The 23,768-nt window shown below is 41.8% G+C and overlaps 1 protein-coding gene across 6 annotated transcripts in view; it reads left to right on the plus strand.

Annotated features, from left to right (window-relative positions):
* The window catches only part of Pde4d (phosphodiesterase 4D), a 792,225-nt gene that overhangs the window by 532,696 nt on the left and 235,761 nt on the right, over window positions 1-23,768 (plus strand). Inside the window, exon 1 of one of the 6 annotated variants that reach the window (XM_051182911.1) lies at window positions 16,372-16,464. The exons of the other annotated variants lie outside the window; for them this stretch is intronic. Coding sequence (XP_051038868.1) covers window positions 16,400-16,464 — 65 coding nt within the window. The 5' untranslated portion in view covers window positions 16,372-16,399. Of the gene's footprint in view, window positions 1-16,371; window positions 16,465-23,768 lie in introns of those variants that run through there. 6 annotated transcript variants of the gene reach the window in all.

The raw sequence follows: 23,768 nt of genomic DNA on the forward strand, positions 1-23,768 counted from the left end.
AATGTCAGCCTTGTGTTAGCACACTGTCATCTACAAGCATATTGGGCTACACTGGACCCAAGCTGCCCGCAAGCCTAAGATGCAGAAGGATTTGTCTGAATCGCTTATATCTTCTCTGTCCTTGATTCAAATCCTGAGCACAGCTGTAGTAACTTTCTCTATAACACACTCACCATCTACATGATCACTGTAACCTGAAGAAATACATTTCATGTCCTAAGGTTGAAGAGTTTTAGTTGAAATATTTTTTAAAGGGATTGTTTTTTGGTGACTGTAGGCATATATTGGAACATTTTAAAACTTCATTTTATGGTCACACTGATTCTAAATCAGCCATTTGCCCCTTGGAAGTCAGAGCCCCATAAAACCAAACGGTTACACACTCATAATATGGAAATTTAAATCATTATACTTCTATGCCCCTTATTAGACATTTAGTGTTTTTCCTTTTTTCTTACTTTTGTTTATTTAGAGTTTTTCAATATTCTAAGACACTCTGTCATTTCTCTACCATGCTCCTTCAAACAATGTCATAACTACACTTAGCAAAATAAAGGTCAAAATCATACCAAAATATCTGTGTCCCAACCTGGCCTCCCCATTTCACAATAGACTTCTTCCCTCTTATTGGTTGAGAGAAGAAAGAAACAAAAGGAAAAAAAAAAAAAAAAAAAGAAGAAGAAGAAGCAAAAAGCTTATTTAGTAGCCTAGAACAAATGGAAGAAATCTGTCCTCTTTTTTTGCTTGCAGAAAATGACTGACAATTTTTTTTATTCACTTTACTTACCAACCACAGTTCCCCCTCCCTCCCCTCCTCCTGCTCCCCCCACCTTCCTCCATCCACTCCTCAGAAAGGGTAAGGCCTCCCATGGAGAGGCATCGAAGCCTGGCTTGTTCTGCTGGGGCAGGACCATGCTCCTCTCCCTTGCATTAAGGCTGAACAAGGCATCCCACTATAGGGAACAGGCTCCAAAATGCAGATCATGCACCAGGGGTAGGTCCTGTTCCCACTGTCAGGGTCCCACAAGAAGAGCAAGCTATACAACTGTCACCCACACGCAGAGGGCCTAGTTATGTCCCATGCAGCTCCCCCCCCCCCCCCGCTGTCATTCTAGAGTCTGGGAGCTTCCATGACCATCTATCAGCTGTGCCTGTGGTTTTCTCCAACATGATCTTGACACCCCTCCCCCTCAGCCCCCCAACTCCACCCCACCCCCCACCCCACCCCCCTCATATAATCCCTCCTTCCTGTCTTCAACTGAACTTCCAGAGCTTGGCCTATTGCTTGGCTGTGGATCTCTGCATCTGTTTCCATCAATTACTGGATGAAGGGTCTACAATGGCAATTAGGGTGGTCATCAATCTGATTACAGGGGAAGGTCAGTTCAGGCACCCTCTCCACTATTGCTAGGAGTCTTAGCTGGGGCCATCCTTGTGGATTCCTGAGAATTTCTCTAGCCCTCAGTTTCTCCCTAACCCCATGATGTCTTTATCAAGATTCCTCTTCCCTTGCTCTCCCTTTCTGTCTCTCCCCCAACTCACCCATCTGGTTCCTTCCTGTTCCCCCACCCATCCCCTTCCCTCTAACCTCCACCCCTGTTTGTCTAGGAGAATTCTAGGGAGAATAAAGGAAAAGGAGATACTAATCTACCTACTGAACAGGCACCTCCACGAAGGCAGAAAGACGAGTTACTGTTTCCTTTGAATTGTCCTATGGTAGCTGACCTTACCTACCATAGGAAATTGAATCTTGTTTGGAATATGCTGTGTGTGTGTGTGTGTGTGTGTGTGTGTGTGTGTGTGTGTGTGTGTGTTTCTGTTCTGGTAAAAGCCTTAAGTTAGTAGTAACATCAATATATTCACTGTGTAGTGGGAGAGCATAGTCACCAGGAGTGAAGCAGGCCCTCTTCAAACATCATTTTGAAGCCATAACATAAGGAAAAGTCCCAAGTACCTCACAAGGAAACCAGATGACGTGCCAAAGGGGTAGGAGGTGTTCCATACATGTTTGTCCTTCCGCCTCATCTAGTTAAACCCAACCAGATTGCTCATTCCAGTTGGTTACTAGTTGGCTAATGATTAGTGAGATAGTATCAACAAGGGATTTTTAAAATCTAAACCCAGTCTACTGGGAGTAGGCACCAGATTTGTTAGCGTTCATTCCCCGACTCAAAAATCTTCTGCGGGAAAGCCTGAAATGTTAGCAGTGGCAAAGGAATCCCACTGTGCTGCGTCCCTGCTTTTCATTATTAAAACAGCAAATGTTGAAAGAGTAGGCAAGCATGAGCTCACTCCCCACAAACGAGTTTCTTAAAAGACAAATAAAATAGTCCTCTGCATTTCAGACGGCCATGGAAAGAAGCTGGTAACAGGGCCGCTACCCCAGCCCCAGCTTATTTTCTTCGGCTTTCACGGGATTTATCAGGCAGTGTGGTGTTTGGAATTTTGAATTAAACCACTGTGTAAAACAGAAAAAAATCTCATCATTGCTTCACAAACAGGAAAAGTTGGTCATGCCGGCCAGTTATAGCTGGAAGAATGGACTGAGTATCATCAGCTGCCTCAATTGAGCTTTGTATTTCCAGTGTGTCCAGTGACGTCAGGCCGATCACTGGACTACAAAGGACAGACGCTAATCAGTGTCTATTGTCGTTCTGAACCTGCTTTGGGCTCTCTCCACACACACACTCTGTCTGCCTCTCCCTTTGCTGAACTGGTGTTACTTCTGCGATGGAGGCTGAGGGCGAGGAGAAGTGAAGGAAGAACGCATGCTCCGAAGGCACTGCCATTGTGACAGTCACCAAAGACACTTTACGGGGGACATGATGTCTGTTGAAATTTTGATTAGCAGATACAAGCTGGGACACACCAAGAAGGTATCTGAAAGTAGAACCCTCGTCGAATGTCTCTTAACCTTACAACTAGTGGCCTGGGGCCTTCTAGTTCCCACCACCATGTGTTACCCATTGTCTGGCAAGGTCCATAGGCAACTTAGGTGTATGGGAGATGCCTGGATACCTTAGAATCAGGGTGATGGGGACTGGGGACTTGGCCAAGTATGTGTCCACCAAACACCTATTTAGGCAGTTCCAGATAAAGAAGGTCAGGCCTCTGACCAGTTTGCCATGGCCAACACGACACAGGACACTTAGTCAGTAACCCATGGGACAGACAGAAATTTCGATCCTGCCCTATCCTGCAGTTGTTTAGTTCCAAATAAACCACCAATACGAGAAACATATTCACAGCATACAGAAGGACATCACCATAGAGCTTCCAGTTACTACACAGATTCCCTTGTGTTTTTCCTGTGTCTCTGGGCCAGGAATGCTATGCATAATCTCTTGTCAAAGTAAAACTGAAGGTTATTAAACAAATTCATCATTTAGTTGTAGAAAGGTAAGCTGGTTAACTGTCTTGCAGAGTGACTCTTAGTGAATAACGGGTCACCACAGTGAAAATCTCTACAATATTGTGTGCCTCTGGCCTCTGTGAATTTTAGTGTCACTCAAACGGGGAGTTCATAGAAAATGACTATTTTAATTTTGTAGCTTTCGATTAACCTTTTTCTTAAAATCAATGTTTGTTACTTTCTACCAATATCTAAAACATCCTGGGTCTCTTGAGTCTCCTGCAGTGATAACTGAATCTAAAAATACCTAGTAGATGTCACCCCTCAAGCAAATTCTTTGAAACCCTTACTGAAAGTTTCAGATCCCTTCCGCTTTAATTTTTCTCTAAACTGCTCATGGTCCTCTGTCTTAAAGATGCACAGGAAAAGCCTCTCCTAGAACAACGTGAGTTCTTAAGGCAGAATCATCACACTATCGTAGTAGCAAGATTTTATTTACTTCATAATTCTGATGGTTGAACCAAAGGAATGCCCTATCTTATTTATTTTATTAAAGATTTATTTTCTTATGGATTTGTGTGTATGTGTGCATGCATGCATGGATGGGTACATGTGTGTGCATGTGTGAATAAGTGTGTGTGTGTATGTGTGAATGAGTGTGTGTGTGTGTGTGTGTGTGTGTGTGTGTGTGTGTGTGTCTAAGTTAATTGCTTAAGGAAGCCAGAAGGGGACATCAAATCCCCTGGACTGTGAGCTGCCATGTGGGTGATAAAAACCTAATTCAGGTCTTCAGGAAGAGCAACAAGATCTCTTAACCACTGAGTTGTCTAACCCACCTTGTCATGTTTTCTTTAACAGTACGTTAACAGGTTAACAGAAGTCCGAGAGCTTTGGCTGTGTCTACATGTTTTTTCAAGTATTTTATCTACATGACCCAATTTAATTCTCAAACTAGTTTCACTCATGTTCTAACCGAGAGGACTGAGACATAGACACTAACTGTTGTGGTTGAGGTAAAAGCAAAGTAGGTAGTGTTGACTTTAGTAGTGTAACCCTAGAGTGTTCGTAACCACCATCTGCTAATGCTTTCTTGGTAGTGCTCAGAGTATTAGGCCCAGACGTTCAACTTGAGATGTGCGTGTTTATTTAAAATTGTAAATTAGAGTCACATTGTCTCACCATTGAAGAAACTGGACAGGTTCATCAGTTTATACAGTTCCAAAAGCACCATTCACAGTGTGGTTCATGTTGGCCGTGCATCCTAAGACCACGTGTGATGGACCTCAATCACAAAGTAGACCTGCTAAATGCTTTCATTTCCCCAAGTGAAACTGGCTGCACCCCAGGTCAGGTTCAGTTTGGATCTCGCCTCATTCTTAGAATCTGAGAACAACACTAAGTGTCCCCAAATAATTTTAATCATTCCAGGACTGCTGGAATGTTCTGTGGAGTAAATTAAATCCACTTCAGTCATTTCTCCTCTCTCCCTCCCTCCCTCCCTCCCTCCCTTTCTCCCACCCTTCCTCCCTCCTTCCCTTCCTTTCTTTTTTGACATGTCAAGCACAGATTGGTGACTAGTACTCTCAGAAACATTATCTCAAGTCAGGACAGATTGTATGCAGGTATAAACTACTCTACTACTGCTGGGGTGGTAGAGCCCATGGTGACCTCCCCATGCTACTGCTGAGCTCATTGTGAAAGACTTGACTCACAGTCATCCAGTGGAATGCACCTGTGACCCCATGGCCTAAGTGCCCTCTGAGCTGTGTGCTTCCCATTGAGTAAGGAGAGCCACTCAGGCATTGAAATCTGACCTCACAGTTTACCTGGGCTTTGCCCAGCCCTTTTTACAGAAAGACAAGAACTCATTTGCGTCATCAAAGCCATAGCATTTCCATCATAGAGTAGATTTGTTAAGAACAACAACAACAGGAAAAGAAAAAGCATTGAGCATCCCAACTGCTGTTGACTATCTTGTGTCATTCAGGAACAATACAGTCCCTTTGTCTAAGAGTAAAGTTCACTACAAAGAAAACTATTGACAGTATCCATTGAGCAGCTGAGCAGAATGGGAATGAGTTTTACTTAGGCAACGTGTTTGCTTTGCTCTATCTTATCTCTGGGTTTCCTTTTCTCTCAATGCAGTAGGAACATAGCTCTCCTTCCGAACAAACTGCATCCCAGAGACTGAGCAATTATGGGTGATCACCCTGCTGGGCAGCCGGCAGGACCACCCACCAAATTCAGGTTTCTTAGTTCACAAGCCAGTTAATAAATATTTTAAAGGAGGATTTACTAAAACCTCTTTTATTTGGCTGTTCAGTGTCTCAAACATGAATATTTGATGCTTTGAGCTTGCAATCTAATGTGTTCAATCATAAGAAAGAGAAAGAGAAAGGGGGCCGGGAGGTAGAGAGGGACAGAGGGAGGAGAAGGAGGAAAGAAGGAAGGAAACAAACAAGGAAGGAAGGAAAGAGGGAGGGAGGGAGGGGCTACAATCGCCAGTTATGGGAATTTATGATTGCAATCCCAGCTGTTTAGCTGAGGCCTCCTGGGTACCCTAAGTTTGAGGACAACTTAAATAGCATATAAACAAACATCAAAATGTTCTTAAGAACAACCCCATTCTCTAGCTTTCAGAAGTAACAACTACAGCTTAACATTTTCTTTAAATTATCCATAATATTAAGGAAAGCCCCCCCCACCCCCTAATAAATACCTTACTTTACCTCATTAGCAAAGGTAACTCAAATGCATCAAATGCATTGACTGGGCATAGAAGCGCTACCTAGAAATGTCCCAAATGTCTCCTTATATGAAACACTTCACATCAGAGCTGCCCTCCCTAACCCACCCACATGGACCTTGCTGTCCTAAACAGCCTGCAGCCCATGATCTTCCCACCAGCCAATTTTGACTACTAGCAGCTGTGTGTGTGTGTGTGTGTGTGTGTGAATTCAGCAGCCCCAGAAATATACAAAGAAAACTGCAAAATTGCCATAAAAGTTTCATTAAGTATTGAAGGCATAACATTCTGTCGACTTCAATAATTGAAAATGAGTATTCATAAAAATTTTATGATTTTTTTTGAATAAAAACCTGTGGGCTAATGATATTTTCACTTCACAAATATGCTCAGGAATGCCAGATGACTGCAAAGGAGACAGGGCTGGCCAATAGTTACACGTGTCCAGTGGTAGCCAAAGGATTTCACAACAAAACAAAACAGTTCATTTCCAGACTATTTTCTTACAGCAAAAACAATGTGTTATGGGGGAAATTGGCCTCCTTTAATCTATGGGGAACAACATGTATGGCGCTCACAAAGGCGTCAAAGCCTGAGCTCCTCCTCATTTGTAAATTGCAATTAAACCCAGCTTCTATTGTATGTCTTTAAAAATCACTGCACTTTGATAATAATTTGCAGTTACCCTAAGGTGATCTTAAGAAAGAAGTTAATGGACCGTTCCCTGAGAAACCCAAGAGTCAATAAAGGAAGTAGTTTCAATCCTGGAAGAATCCAACTCACTGCAGAAATGTCTGCTAAAAGGGAGGCTTGAATTGCACAGGCTGGGTGGGAGGGCGCCCTCCATACACAGTCTCCATATGGAATAACACTCTGCCCTGAAAATAGCACTTGGCTTTGTTTCTTCTTTTAGCTTTCCATGAAGAAACTTTGCCAAGTGCCATATTTGAGCTTCAGCTTTCCTGCAGACATAGCAGAGAAATCAGCTTCTTGGAGAACGCTGCAAACACTCCAGAGCCATTTGTCTGAAGACCGCAGTTCTGTGTTGTTTGTGGGTTTTTAGAGTCCACTGAACACTTGGAATGAACAGTCTGCCTTTCTCCCCAGAAAAGCACAGATGGATAGACAAGGTCAGGTTAAAAAGTGTCTACATCAGCTTTCCTAGCCCGTTCCACAAAGCTATCTGAACAAATAAACAAACAACCAAGCAAACTGTGAATGCTAGATTTGGACAATGCTTAGAAATACAACAGAAAGGTAGTCATTTTAAGGGAAGAATCAATATAAAATATCTCTTTGAAAAAGTTTCTACCAAATAGCACATTCATTTAAGCATGTACTGTCTAGTATGATAATACTTCTAAGTTTCAATTTTTAAGATTGAAATAATTAATTTTTAATGATTTCAATATCAAACACACCAAAGAAAACTAGAGCAGGGATCCTAACTTTATCTAGACTGCCATTTTTATCTAAGACTCACTTATTTGCATATTCAGTATTTCTAGACAGCATGCTTTTCTTGTTACACATTGCTAATTATGAACTACCTTGCCTAAAATTAAGAATTACAAACTTAAAATTACTGTTGAGAGGCTACATCCTGTCATATTTGCATATTTATGCTGAGGTCCAAGTTTTCAACCAAGTCTAAGTTTCAGTGTGAGACCTTGAGTGTGCCCTTTAGCACTGTCTAGACTTCAACTGTCTCAATGACTTGGTAGGAGAAATACTAGCGCCAAGCTCATCGGTCCATCTAAAGTGTCAGAGGAGAGGCTGAACCCAGCCAGCAACGTGCCCTGAGCCTGACCAGCACAAGACAAGCGGAGTTCCTCTGTGGTTTTGGCTCTCTTTCTAGAGTGACAAGGCTCACATTCTGTCTTGGTTCTTCCCTTCATCTCTCTTGGGAAGTACCGCTGGTCCCTTATTTAATGAGAATGTCTACAGTGTTCTCTGGAAGTTGATAGAAACACAAGCATGCTAAGCCATAAAGAACACTTACTTATTAGTGTCTCTAAGTAGGATCAGAAAGCATTGACTGAGATCCAGTGTTTGCACCAGGGAGACAGAGGCCTCATTCGTAGGTGAATAATGACTGATTAGGGCATAGTCTCCCACAAGCACTCAGTGCCTTCCCGTCGTCGTCGTCCTTCATGCTGTAGGGAAGGACTTCCTGAAAAAGGAATCCCTTTGAATTGAACTTCCAGAAGATTCCTATGACTGTCTTGGATGGGTGGCACATTGCAGAATGGCTTCCTCAGATTAAAGCCATCTGTCCTAAGTACTTGGAAAGAACCTTTATTTCTAAAGAGTGACACTGCAATCAGCTAGATGACCCTTGGACCCTGCCCTACACACTCCTACTGCTTTGAGTGTATCTATCATAAGGATATTGTAGAGGCTCTGTTTTGGTGAGTGTATTCATACACATACACACACAAGTAGCTGGAGCAAATTTTAGTAATAGGAGATTATGAGGAGGAAGATAACAATAAGACTTAATTTCAGAAGCCCAATTCTAGCCCTGAAGCAAATGTCCCAATAGGACAGAGGAAGGAAATGTTTAAAAGGCTTATCTGCCACTGGTGCCCTAGGGATTGTTCTGTTGTTAAATAAGCAACCTGAGAACCAGACAGTAGAGTAGTAGTAGTTCTACGAGTAGTAGTAGTAGTAACTACTTCTACCACCAGTAACTAGCAATAGTTACTCTGAATACAGAAGTAAAGAAACAATACCTGTTTTCAGGGAATCCCCAGAATTATGGGGTCCAAGTGTCTCTTCAGGACACATCCTGTTAACATGAATTCCTTAGTCCCCACTGAGTGGCTAGGTCAAATGAAGATAACTTAGTGATTGTGATGTAGATGAGCATTCCAAAGGGGTGGAGCACTGATAGCTGGGGAGGAGGGTCCCAAGTTCCTCCCTGAGGATGAATAGAGGTAAAAGCCAGAAGGCGAATCCTGCCAGAAAGGGCCAAATACACATCTGAAGGGCGGAGTGAGGGGACCAGCTTGTGCATCGGCTTGACAGATCTTGAACTGAGAGGTGCCTATCGTCCAGAAACACCCTTTCAAAAGTTTTGTCGGAGCGAGGGTGGATGATGGTGGCCTCATAGCAGAAGTTTTAATTTCACACACAAAGGGGTGGTAGAAAGAAGTCACTTTGTAAGAAACATTGCACAATTTTTTAAATGTTGTGTATTTTTTTATTATTTATTTATTTGGTTTTGGGGGGACAGGGTTTCTCTCTATAACAGGCCTGACTGTCCTAGAACTCACTCTGTAGACCAGGCAAGCCTCACAGAGATCCTCCTGCCTCTGCCTCCCAAGTGCTGGCATTAAAGTTGTGGGCCTGGCTGAAATATTGTACAGTTGTTTTTCAATCAAATTATGTATTGTCTGTGACTTTGAAAGATAACTTAGTTTGGGAAATAAACTTTTGACATGGAAAAGGGAACACAGGAAAAGTATATATGATGGATCCTATGAAGGTGATCGGGAACTTTGGGTTTAGACTAAGATTGAAACATAAAATAATGATTTTAACCCAAACACTAATATTGTATTTGTGTGAAATAGTTTCACATACTTTCAAGTTTTAGACCAACTTTCCTCCAAATCACACTGGCTCTTCTTTCTAAACATATTTTTGATATCAAGTATTATTCAACTGAGTGCTTCGTGTGTGTCAGGCAGTGTGCTAACACTGTGTGTGTTCCTTAACCCTCACACAGTTCTTTTTAGCTGTACTTCATAGCTGAGGCAGCAGAGATGGAGAGAAAGTTAAACGGTTTTTGAGGTAAACAACCAGTGATTGGGATAGTTTGACCTTAGACCCAGGTTGCCTGACTTTGTGTCTTTTTTCTTACCTGATCCTACAGACTCTTTCTAATTGCTGAGCATTATCTCAAGGAGCAGATGCTGCATGTCAAAGAAGACATATGTGTAATGTGTGGAAAGGGATGAGCCCACTGTACTAATGTGTCACACACCCCCCCCTTGATGACATCGGGGAGATGTCATCAAAGAAAGCAACTACAGAGCTCTGAAGGAAGTTTGGTTCCTAAGGGTTTTCATTACTTACTACTTGAGGGGTTGCATTATCATGAAAATTTTTCTGATCAGTTGTGACAAGTTGTTTTTCAAACCCTATTTTCATGAAAACTACAAATTTCTCACAGTGTTAGAAAAGAAGGGCCCCATTGTGACAATGATCTCTAAACGCAAATATGTTTTTATTATTTTTATATGTGTTCTACTTAGTATGTGTTATTTTTGCTTCATATTCTGGGATTGGTTTCAGGAGTTAGGAATCACTTGATTAAACATACAGGACTATTGGGATCTCAGAATGGGTGAAATTACAATATGATTATCATTGTATGTGATGAAAATGCACATATTTCAACAATAGCAGGAAGGGTGTGTGTGTGTGTGTGTGTGTGTGTGTGTGTGTGTGTGTGTGTGTGTCTTAAAATACTAGGTAATGGTCAAAACACAGATGTTTCATCTTCAAAGTCAATCAAACAATCTGCAGAGAATTAGTGAAAACTGTCTCTGAGATCCCATCTACCACTACAACTTCAGCTTTATCATTCCATTCAGAATATTTATTAGTCAGAGTTCTAAAATCAAAAAGAAGAGATGATGGTTTCCAGGGCCTAGGAGAAGAGGTAATAGCAAGCTATGTTAGCCAAGTAATGCCTGGAGATGGATAATGAAGATGGCTACACAGCAGTATAGATGTGTGTAACACCACCAAACAACATACATCAAAAATTTAATCTGCAAATAGGAATAAAAATTTACTATTATGAAACTAGAAAGTTGATGCAGGAGTTAAGAGCATTTGCTGTTCTTCCTAAAGACCCATGTTCAGTTCCCAGCACCCATATCAAACAGCTCACAAACCTCTGTAACTCCAGGTCCCGGCATCTAACATCCCTTTCCTCCACAGACACCAGCACCCACATGCTCAACCTTGTATGCAAATGCATACACCCACACATAAAAATAAAATCTTTAAAAGGCTTGCTATTGGACTGTATGAGGAAGAAAAGTTTAAAGTACTTAAGCTTCAGTAGACATAGTGATGACTCCATTTAAAAATTAAGCTTACGAAGCTCTAACTTTTTACAGTGAAAAATAGATTTTTGCTTTCCTAATTTTGCTTGAAAAAAAAAAAAGCAAAGTAATAACTAGTTAGTGTCCCTCAAAGGAAAACAAAACAAAACAACAAAAAGGACACTGTGTTTTTGAGAAAGCCAGGAGATGTCTGAAATTCCTAGCCTGTGTGTGTGTGTGTGTGTGTGTGTGTGTGTGTGTGTGTGTGTGTACACATACACATGGGGAGAATGGACAATGACATAACAAAGTAAAGGAGGAACACAGTCTTGAAGACTGAGCTACTCCCAGTACTGAAAATGAGCCTTGGAAGATTTTGAAAAATAGAGATTTTTCATCAAAATGGATGTACAATATGCACTTGTCTACAAGCCCTCACCCTTTCTCAGCATGGTGAGTTAAATTACTTCTCATTTCAGAGAAGGCAGTTCAAGGATACTAGGCCAAGGAAGCAAGGTACCCATGCAAACAGGGGTAGTAAATGATTGTCCTCAGATACATCTCTGGTATATCCAGAACTATCTTCTCCCACAGAAGAAACATTTATAAGCAGGAATGGATCCCCCTCTAGGAAAATAGGACTACACTAAAAAGGACATTCCCACAAATAATGATATAGGAGGAGGCTGTAGCTATAGGCACCACACACACACACACACACACACACACACACACACACACACACACGTCACGGAGAAAAAATTTAAGATAATATAACTAGCTCAAATTTTTTAAAACAAATAGTTGGTTGGTTTTGTGCATAGAACTATTTTTATATCTCCCTTGAAGAGATGTGCTAACTCCTTAGGAATATATACTACCTAAAGCCTAAACTTACAGAGTATAACATGCTGAGCATAAAGGAGGGAATTAGCATGTAATACTGATAACTTTATAAAATGACATTTTATGAAAGAAGCAAAAAGTCTAAAAGTAGCCTTCAAAATATAGTATTTTGGGTTTTCTAGAAACTTGATAATATAGGAATCTCTTACATTGCCTCCAGTTGTATGTATAGTGAATGTTATTAGAAAAAAGGGCCAGTAAGACGCAACTCAAAATTCCCCTCCACAAAAGGAAAAGGACACAGTACTTCTCAGTAAAAGGAAATGTTGCAAGAGTTCAAAGTGACTTGCTCATTAAGTCTCAGACACAGTGTAGAATACCAGGAAACTGTAAAAACGGATATCCATGCTCATTTTTCTTAAGGAGTTGACTCGACATGTCTGTCGTTCGGCACTGAAGTGCATAAGACAAGCTTGAATGGTTAGCTCGTAATGTGGTTCTGCACACCTGTGCTTGACACTTTGGACAATGGATGGTGTTATAATCTGAAAGTAGAAATATACTGAGAAGGCAGATGACTAGATGATAGGCATGGTACTGTGAAGTTAAGATTATCTGAGAAAGACTAGATTGCGTGGTAAGCATCACTCCTTAATACTTCATCCAGCTGGTGTCAGTTAATGTCTCATATTTAATTTGTGTTATTAACAAATGTCGGTTTCACCAGCTACACGCATCATTAAATGATTCGAGAACTTAACCATATCTGCAGGCACATCCAATCTACTAGAATGCAGATTTCCCTGCATTATAGCAATGCATTGTGGGTCCAGTAGTTGCATGTGAGAGATGTTAGGTCATGTAAAAATAATATTTTTTCCTGTTAATACCCAATTGTATTTTGGAGAAAATATAATAACCATATATCAAACCATTTTTCAGAACAGGTATACAAGTCATTTCTAAATTTAGCTTAAATTATAAAAATGAGTCAGTATAGATACACGTATCAGTAATGTTATAGGTAGATTACTAATATGGAGGAAATAGGCAGTGTCTGAATGAATGAAATTTGAGGAACATCACACTATATGATGGTTTCATTCAACAAAATACAGATAGGGGGACCCATTAAATTTTCCCACCTATAACAATCCATCAAAGGGCAGTGACCAGCAATTAGAAGGCAATCTATGCAAAACTATACAACCAAGTAGAACAGAGAAGCTGAGACAATGGCAACTTCTCTTCAACTGTGACTCTCCCATACTCTATAGACAAAGGCATGCCCTTCATTAGGTCCAGTGTCCCATACCCAGGCCAACCCGTGTCCCATACCCTGCCAACCCGTACATCACCACACATTGTGTGAAACAGGGATTTGGAGCAGACGCTCAGATGTCCAATAGTATTTCAGAAATTTTCATGAGGAAAAAAAAAAATCTTAGTATAGGAACAGCATCTAACAAAGAGAGTTAAGTGCCACTCTGTTTTATTTTAAATCAGTCTCTACCTTTACTGTTAGTGGTGGACGCCTAATTTAAAAACAAACAAACAACAGAAATAAAGCAAAACAAAAATCAGATCTCCGCAGGCCGGAGATGCATCGCCCCTCCTTTATAATGGCAAACCCCATGTGACAGTCCACAGAGCTGGTTAGTGGCAGGTGTTTTCTGACCCCTGACTTAGTACCTGTTTCTGGGTGGGTGGGGAGGATAATGCACGAGTCCCTGTGAGGCTGAAACTGGCAGAGGCCCAGACATTGGGCGGCAGGGCCTTCTGAGAAAGGTTTCTGGACTCTGGGGTAAGTGTAGACAATTAAGTCACGTGTGTTTCTTCTGTAGCTTGGGTGACAAAGGAGGGTGTGGCAATAGAATAAGTAATCTCTTGGGGACAGTGCCCTCTTGAGGGACCAAAGAACGCAGGGGTGATTACTTCTGCAGAGCGTAAGACACAGCACTCAGACACTGTACTCTGTAGCTGTTGTCATCTTTGTAAGCGACAGCCGGAAAATGTTTGGTAAGCCTTAAAACAAGAGAAGTGGTTTTTACAGACGGGGAGTAGCTGTTCAGTTTCACTTGGGTTGGAGTTGGCCCTCCTCTTAACCACTTTTACATTCCCGAAACAAATGAAGTAAAACTTCCACAGACTCCCTTCTCTCCCATCACACATGTGACTAGTAGCTTCCTTAGCTTCTTTGGAATTTCTAGAAATATGTGTTTAGGTAGCCCACATGAAATATAGGAAAGTATGAGCAATACACCAGATATGGGCCGTCGGGACTATAAAGGTCCAAACGTCCCTGGGCAGTGCAGCAAAGCAGAGAGGCTTGTGGTGAGAAGTATCTGGGAAGCAGTTTATCGACATTTACTTTATGAAGCCTGAGAATCTCCGTAGAGGACAAAATCAAAGTGCACGTTGAGGTGTGAAGGGGTTGTTATTGTAATAAGCGGCCCCATTCCCTGCCGGACTTTGTTCTTTCTACACCAATTTTCCAAGCTGTTTGGGTGGGTCACAGCCACACTCCAACATCCTGTCTCCAAATGCTAAATAAATACCAAGTTCACGTCAGACTAGGGAAGCAACGCACGGCTAATGTCGTTGACGACTCAGAATGCTTATTTTCCCTCGATAATTCACCTTCAACATAATTGAAGTTGGCACACCCAGAGGAACATATATATCCTTTGTGTAAATGTTCAGAGGGATAGACAAGGCGGGGAGAATGTTCCTCCTGTCAGCAGCTGGAACAGCTGGATCCAGCTTAAATCAGTAGCTACCAGAATAGAAGAGTACTGTTTTCTTAATGTTTTTACATTTTAGTTAAAATATAGTTACAGTATCCCCCTTCCCTTCCCTTTCCCCAGCCCCTCCCATGCTCCCCTCACTCCCTCTCAAATTCTTTTCCTTTTATTAATGTTGTTATAATTTTGTAGGCACAAATGTATTCCGTTCAGCGTTGCTTTACTTATGTGTGTATGATTTCAGCGCTAACCATTAGGTAGTGTATCACCAATTATCTCAGATGCCACCTGCAGGGCAGGTACCTGAAGATGGGGCAGGGTACAAAGCTTCCTACCTCACTGAAGGACTGGTAAAAATCAGCCAACCCAAATCTGTGTATACGAATCAACGATATTTCCATGTCACTTTTTTAAAATTAGGTTTAGAAAACAGCAAGAGTAGGCATAGCCACTTCCCCCCAAGGTTACATCAATCATTTTTTTTTTTTTTTTTCAGTTTAAATGCCCCTGGCTGCACTTCATTCAAGGCAGTCTGCCTCCAAGGATGCTTTGTTGAATTTCCCAGGGACCAACCTAAAGCCGTGTGTGTGTGTGTGTGTGTGTGTGTGTGTGTGTGTGTGTGTGTGTGTGTGTGTGTGTGTGTGTGTCTTGGAAATGAATTTCTGCTAAGTCCTAAACTTAGGTCCTGAAGAAAAATCTCAGTGTTCCGCGTTTCCACGTGGTACTTTCTTTGGTTTTGGAGAAAGATGGACACTTCAAGGCTTGGGTTGCGTGCCCTGTAAAGGAGCGCTCCGGGAGGGAGGGTGGTTTTTCCGGAGTAGCTGCCTTTCCAGGGGAGGGCATGGCTTTGAAAGTCTCGGGGCTCTGCTGTCTGCGTGGCTGCTTTGCGCTCCTGCTTTCTTTGGGGATTCAGAGTTCCGCCCCTTTGCTTTGTAAGTCCGCAATTGACCAGGCCCAGTTGGGCGCCTTTTCCCCCCTTTCTCACTCCCCTGCGATGTTTTGAACTGCCTTCTCACAGACGTCATTCAGCCCTGGTGAGACTGGCTGATAGTTCTCATTCACAAAGACCCGCAGCCACAACCTCGGGGGACCCAGCGGAAGTTGCCTTGGCAGGTACCTCGACCCACCCAGCCCACCGAGCTGCTCTCCTGCAGCGATCCCCTCTTGCTGGGCAGAGAGCATTGTCCCCCTGCCCCCGCCCCCTGCGGTCGGTGGCCCTGAAATGAAACTTCCTTGACAGCTCGCCCTCTGCGTGTCGCCCGGCTGCCAGGCGCTTTCTTTTTTTCTACCTGAGTGAATGCATGGGGGAAACCTCTAAATCCGTAGTTACGGAATTGCAAAAAGGAGATTAAGTGACCCGTTCCTGTTCGTTGGGCTGGCTTGCCTTGTGACCCAGATGGAGAAGCGACTCAAACTCCAGTTCCTCTGTTGGCAAGGCAGGCAGAGAAGGAACTCCCTTCAGAAGAGCCCGCGGCTTGGGCATGAAGGAGGAAAGCCCGCCTGCTGCCGGCTTCACTGAGCTGCAGCAGGAGGCAGCTTCCCTGGCCCCGGAGAACCTTCCAAGCCTTCTTCCCCGCTGCGGAAAGCTAGCTGATGTGTATTGATCCGAAGACTTGAACACTTTCCTTCTCCGTCTCACCTCTTCAAAATGAGCATTATTATGAAGCCGAGATCCAGGTCCACAAGTTCCCTGAGGACTACGGAGGCAGTTTGGTAAAGTCCCCCAGCCCCCTTCCTTCTCCCTCTTCCTCTTTAAGCCTGGCGCACAGCTCTAGTACTTAGCTCAAGTACTCAGTAACTGCTGGTGAGGTGTGAGGTCTAAAGCTATTATTGACAGATCCCTTACTCTTCTCTTCCCTCTTTGACCTGTCCTTCCCAAAGAGGAAGGGGTGTGTGTGTGTGTGTGTGTGTGTGTGTGTGTGTGTGTGTGTGTGTGTGTGTGTGAATTCCTCCTCGTGGGCCATAGCAATCTACCCCATATTCACTTTTAAGGGAGGGAAGAAAGTGGCGGTTTTTAAAAAGCAAAGTTTGCCAGTTTTCAGTGTCTGACCTGGGGGTGTGTTTTCTCATCCTTTTTCCTGAACTGCAAAGGTTGCCTTCGGTGCTTGCAAGGGTTAGGAATGAATGATGCTAGAGATCTTTCATGACTTACAGAAAAGCACCTGGAATATAAAAACCATGTGGCTAAACCCATATCATGTCCTTTACCATTCAGTCATCTCATTTTTATTTATTTTTATTAACGTGTTTAGAGTAATGGAAATTTTTTACTTTAATAAAGTGTAAGTCTGTAAGGAGTAAGGTTTTGTTTCAGGGCAGTCTAATAATACATTTTGCAGTTTTCCCCTAATCCTATTTTTAATATTTTCACAAGATGCTTTAAAAGAAAAAAAAAAACACCTGATAAAGTTAGTTTTGTGTCTAGAATAGCTATTTATAGAATTCTTTATAGCGACTCCAGAGGAAAATATCGTGGATTGTTTGCATTAACAGCTGTAAATGAACAATTCAGTTCACCTCTTTGATGTGGAAACAATCACACTTGGATAAGGGAAATAAAGCAAAGATTAAAGTGGAAACAGGCAGTCAGTGAGACCTAAGGTGTATTATTATGTAAACAAACAAACGTGTGCCTCTAAATACATGAGTCATTTGCATAGGATAAGTAGCTCTGGTTTATGTGGGTGGCTAATTGTTCCTGCTGTTATACTAGTGCTTGCTCTGCACTGGAGGCAAGAATGGCCCCCTCAGTCATATTTCTGTGAGTTTTAATAAATTCCAGAAAAAATAATTTATCTTTATAATATTTGTCATTCCTTCTCAAAGAATACAACCCATAACTTTATGAGTTGATTGAATGAAACGTTTATAATTGGAGATATACTTCCAAGCTTCATCTTTCAAAGCCCCCTCAACAAAAAAAAAAATTACTGGGGAACACATAAAATCCTCTTATAAATTAATTTAGCTAGTGCAAATTGCTGACATAAGCAGCCAAATATAAGCGGGTTTCACACATTTCTGATTTATATATCCCAAATAAGTGAGAAAAAAAAAAGATCTCAGTTAAACAAATAGCATTGAGACTTATTTTTAGCTCTGGGGCTCAGATGACAGTAATTTATTTATTTCAGTTGGCAGTAATTACTAGCATAGACAACCTTTGTGTTTCAGTGACTGTCACAGACTGTTTTTGATCATAACTGTTCTATTATGATAAGTTGTATGAGAGAAATCAACATATACAGCCACAATGCAAAATGCACATTAAAATACCAATGTAAATGAATCTGTCCTTCCATTTAACTTTCAAAATTCTACATAGTGTTGCTGTCAAAGCGATTTTTGTAAAATAATAACTAAATGCCACTACATGCTACTGATCCCGAGATATAACACCAACGTCTCTGGTTAAGCTTACGTTTGACTGGAGTATTGATTAACTGCTTGAATATATCACTCTGTGCTTGAAATAATTTGGACTGTGCATGTCATAGACTGTAAATGTAACTCTATGATTCTACGCACACGCACACACATTTACAGATACTCATTATCTATTACCTGGGATGTGACATCTCTCTCTACCTTTCCACCAGCCTTGGTGAGTTTAGTTGGACAATGTTTTCATTCTACCTCCACAGCCATCTTGTCCTTTTACAACTGAGTTTACATGTAAGAAACCTCTTAATTTACCTTTTATCCTACTTACATTCCAATTACTTTTTTGGGGGGGGGGGAGGGAAGCTTATCTTTTGACCACACCATCTTGCTTTGGTTATGTAAATCTATTTTCTGTTTCATTGACCCACTTTCTCCAAAACTGTCTACTTTCTCCTGGAATGTGCCAAACCCAAACCCTATCTTAAGAGGGTTTTTACCTGATATAAGCAGGTAGGAAGGGCCTCCAGATGACTTCCTGTTTTCCTAGCTGCTGCCCCCCATGTCTACTGTAACAGGCCATCCACTCTCTCTTGCCTTAAACAGACCTATGGCACAGTCCTGAGTGATTTCATAACAAATTTACAATATTTCTCACTTCTCTTCTTATGCTGCTTACTGAACAGGTCAGTCTTTGTTACAATTAAAACTTCACAAATTTTGAAAACGCTTGAAATTATTCTGTGTTCTTGTAATAATACATATCACATATTCCTAGTTTAAATAATAAGGGTTGCTTATTCATTCAGTGTCGGTGTATTGAAAAACCCAGCAGTGATTATGACACAGATTCTCAAACATCCCTTTAACACTTTTACAGAAATAGTTGAGAAAATGTCTATATATATATATATATATGTGTGTGTGTGTGTGTGTGTGTGTGTGTGTATGTATATGTATATATATACATATACATATATGTATATATGTATATATATGTGTGTGTGTATATATATATATATATACATACACATATATACACACACACACACACACTTTGTTGTTTTTGTAAGTTTAATAAGTTTAATGATAAGTTCATTGGCCGTTGCAGGCTTTGCATTTCATTTCCTGTTGCTTTGGTATTAATATTCAGCCTTCAAATTCTGTGTAATAAAATATGACATTTCGTTTCTTAAGACTTATTTATTCTTATGTGCATTCATGTTTTGCCTGCATTTATGTCTGTGTGAAGGTGCCAGGTCCTCTGGAACTGGAGTTAGGGACAGGGACAGTTGGGAGCTGTCATGTGGGTACTGGGAATTGAAGCTGAGTCCTCTGGAAGAGCAGCCAGTGCTCTTAACTAGTGAGCCATCTCTCCAGCCACCAAACGTGGCATTTCACTCCCATAAAAATTGAACTTTAACGTCTCAAATATTGATTTATTTCTTAGTTACATAGCAAAATAATATTATTTCATTCCTTGGAGCTGTTATAGTACTTATTTTATAAGCATATTCCAGGAATATTTATTAGCTTAATTAAGATGTGTGATTTAGTTTCAGTAAAAGAACCAAACTATTCATTAGCCTTCAAAACATACGGAACCACTTGTAAATAAAACTACCTTTGCCCCCCGCCCCCCAGGTTGTCAGAGCACTCCAGTGTCACTTGGTATATTTAAGATCATAGCATAATCTAGTGGGAGAGCCCTGAAACACGGCTGCAGCTTTTATGAAATAAATTTTAAGCTGATCCTTGAACATATAAAGTTCTACTTATAGGGAGAAAATGCCTGGGAGCTCTATTTCAACATTTTGTTAGTGGTTATTTTACAGAGTAAAGGGGATGGATAGGAATGGAAGTCGGGAGATTGTGGGTTTTTTCATTTAATTCTGTAATGCATTGCCTCTTTTTCCTGGGGAAAATATCACTCAAGAAATTTTCATTAAAATGTGACTCTGCATTTAAACAAGCTATGAATATGTGTGTGTGTGTGTGTGTGTGTGTGTGTGTGTGTGTGTGTGTGTGTCACGTGACAACTCAGGCCAATAAATGGTTGCACTTGGGTTTTTTATGAGCTCTCTTCAGGCCTAAGGTCATAAAATTTCAGGCTGGTTGAACACTGTTAAATAAAAATAATTGCTTAGACTAGCATGGCTAGCTTTATAATTGAGCATTTTAAAAGAAAAGAGGTGTGACTTCACCGCTCAGTATGTTGTCGGAAAGATTACTTCTGACCCTCTAGCGCATCCTCATTTGTTCTTGTTTCTATTTAACTTACATGTTGTGCATAGTTGCAAACGCTACTACTATCATCTGCTTAATAATTTAACACATAACTGTTGTCCTGTTTCTCTAACAGCTCTGGCTTCCATTTTATGGAGGGTCTTTTACGAGTGAGAGCACCGGGGAGTTTAACATGTAACACATTATAAACTGTACAAAGGAGGGAGCTAGCATAGCTAAAGCCTGGAGATGAGGAAAAGACTTGGGCAAGGCCCTGTGATTAGCGGCTGACTGAGAAGGCTGGGGAACAGAACCCAAGTGTGTCCATCTGAAGCTAATGTTCTTTTCGAGTGTCAGGTTGCTTCCCTCTGCTGTCTGTCAAATTAGCATTTTTAGTGACTACAAAATTGGCCATCTGGTGAGAACAGCTAAATGTACCACATGCTGTAGAAGTTTTCCTCCTAAGAGGAAACTGATGCAGTCGAGGTTGAGTGTTGGAACCTGTCTGATAGGTCTTTGCAGGCACCATCATTTAGGCCATTATATTCTGTGTGGCTGTGAGTAGGTCACCTGTGTCTTACCAAAGGCAATACTGAAGCATATGTCATCCTTCTAGTTGTATTAGAGAGTTTAATTCTCTACTGTGCAAGCTCTGCTAGGGCAGGGGGAAAATTAAGCACAGTGTCTAAGACTCTGCGTGAAGTTTCACCCTGTTAAATGTCGGTGTTGAGAGCTATATCATCTCCCCTCTGTATCTTTTGATTTTAGAAACTTTGTGAATGGGATAAATACACAGAATTGGCACATTTGCTACATTTCCAATGTACAAATGATTTGCTTGCGTGACGACTGTCGAAGTGTTTTGCAGTTTTGGCCATGTGGTTCCTGTGTGTAGTCCAGTTACTTATATTAATAGATTGTCTGTATTGCAGCAGGCCTGGAGATGTACTGCTTTTAGAAGTGATAAGGGTTCCTTGAGTGTTGTTTAAGACATAACAGGAGGAGCCCAGAACACATTGCAGATGTGTCCACCTTTTTAATGTCATGAATGTAGAGATTTTTTTTTGTGCGTGTGAAAATAACCCCCTTTTTCCATTCTGCTTCTAACATGCAGTGTATGTTAGAAGCGGCTTGGTTCCTTCATAATCAGACTATTCACCTACAAAATGAGAGGATAGGGCAAGCCATGCAGCAGCTTTCAGACATGTACTTTCAGTACAACACCCTTTACACATGAAATGAAATGACTAAGTACATATGTTTATTTGAAAGGAAAAGTATGTTTATAGGTATGTGCGTTTGATGAATAGATGCATATTTTTTAAAGCATCAATATGGATGACACATAAAAGAAAATGCACTTACCTGAGAGGAAAATAGGAAGGGTGTGGATTTGGGTGGGTGGGTGGGAAGTATAAGGAGCTGGGGGAGGGGTATTGTGGTCAGAATATGTTATATGAAAAAAAAATCTATTTTCAATTAAGAAAAGAACATGTTCCATTAAAACAACAATAATAAACTAGGCAAGCAGTTTGTATCTTTGCTCCCTTCTAAAGTCTCCCCTGCCTTGCAGAACTTTTTCTGTTAGAATTTCATTGCAGTTTTCATCCCATCCCCCTCCACCTCCTCCCACCGTCCCACCCTCCCTCAGATTCACGTCAGGCGGCTCGTCCTTGAGGAACATGGACCCCTCCACTCTCGGTTCCCGTTGCCGTAATTCAGGGTGCACCCCTAGTTGAAGAGCCCGGCACCTCTGGAGAGCCCAGGTCCCGTGTTGCTTGGGCCCACTAACCTAAGAACTCTAAACTCACTCACAGTTCTCTGCTACACTGCCTTAACCCAGGCAAGTCATTTTATTTGTGTGTTCTCGGCCCTGTGAACTGGGATGAACTTACTCTGCCATGCAAGACCTTAGAGTCACAGACACATCTCACAAGAAAGCACAGAATGGTTAGAGATGGATGCAAGAGTTATGATCTGCGTTATTTCAAGTCTCTTAGACTTGTCAGGAAAGAGGCTATCCTTGCTCATTATGGGTGACTGACAGGTCAGGAGTTGATCCTGGCCCTTGGAAAGGAAATGCTGATTTGGGACTGAGTGCTTCCAAAGAAGGCGGTGTCTTCAATCTGGCCACAGCAGCTGAGGTTATCCATACTCTTTCTACCTTTGCTAATGAATTCAATTCCGAGTAATGGCACCCTTGTGCATTTCCTCGGGGGGGGGGGGGCTGCATTAATGAGGCACCTCTTTTCATGTGTGTAGTAGCACTTCAGCCGAAACAGAACTCCCTTCTTCCCCACTGAGCTGTGGCTGTGATGGTTTGGACCCTATGACTAAAAATTGCCATCATCAGAATTAAAGGAATGGCTGTGTGTCAGTTCCTCTGCAATCGCTCCAATCCGAGCATGGGATTTATTGCAGCAGAGGGTGTTGGAGCATGAATGTGATCAGGAAATTAGGATGGTTACTCCTGGGTCCACCCAATTGGCCCTTGTAAGATTAAGCAAGAGAGAGTACAAAGCAGCCGATGACGGGTTTAATGAGGCCTTTGTGGAGTTTTCACTTACATTTTAGAAAGGTGCCTGAGAGACTCATATAGGTCTTCTGGATGACAGTAATGCTGAGCAAACAGAGGTCATAGAGCCTGCACAAAGCAAGGACAACGGTGCCCTGGCGATACTCAAACGGGCCAGGAAGAAAGAGTCACAAAGGAACCTCAGTCTTCACCAAGGAAGAGTTGGATGGGTATAGAGAGAGGTACTTGTGGTCCCAGAATTCAGGAGGTCAAGGCAGGAGGATAGGATAATTTAAAGTCAGTATGGACTACATAGTAAGACCTTGTCCAAGAAAGGGGGTGGGGGAGGAGGAGGAAGAGAAGGAAAAGAGAGAGGGGAAGGAGAAAGGGAAGAAAAGTTCGCATTACATGCTTAATTATACATAGGGGTTGAAGATGATATACTTTAGTCTAAAGTTCTGTCTCTCGGCAGCTTAGCAGTTAAGTGCCAAGTCTGGTGACTTGAGTTCAGTTCCAGCACCCACACATGGAAAGAGAGAGCCAGTTGCTTCCTGACCTCCACACATACACTATGGCAGCCACAAGCATACACACCCTAAATAAGCAAGCATAAAAGAAAACAATAGCAACAACGGTCCCTCCGGGGATAAGGAAGTACACATAGCAGGAGCTTAGGCACCATGTGCTCACGGACACAGGGATGTAGGATGGGGTACTGTTCGGTGTAACCGTAGAGGTAACCAAGGGAGACTGTGCCTGAGATACGCCTCTGCTGCCCAACAGCCTCTCTGCATAGTCAGCTTCGGCATAGCCTAGGAAGATTAGGGAGAAGGCAGGACTTTCGGGCACAGTTTCTTAGCACAACAGGGGAAACGTAAGTTCTAATTATATGATA

The sequence above is a fragment of the Phodopus roborovskii genome, unplaced genomic scaffold, assembly GCF_943737965.1.
Source record: "Phodopus roborovskii unplaced genomic scaffold, PHOROB, whole genome shotgun sequence".
NCBI classification, from domain to species: Eukaryota; Metazoa; Chordata; class Mammalia; order Rodentia; family Cricetidae; genus Phodopus; species Phodopus roborovskii.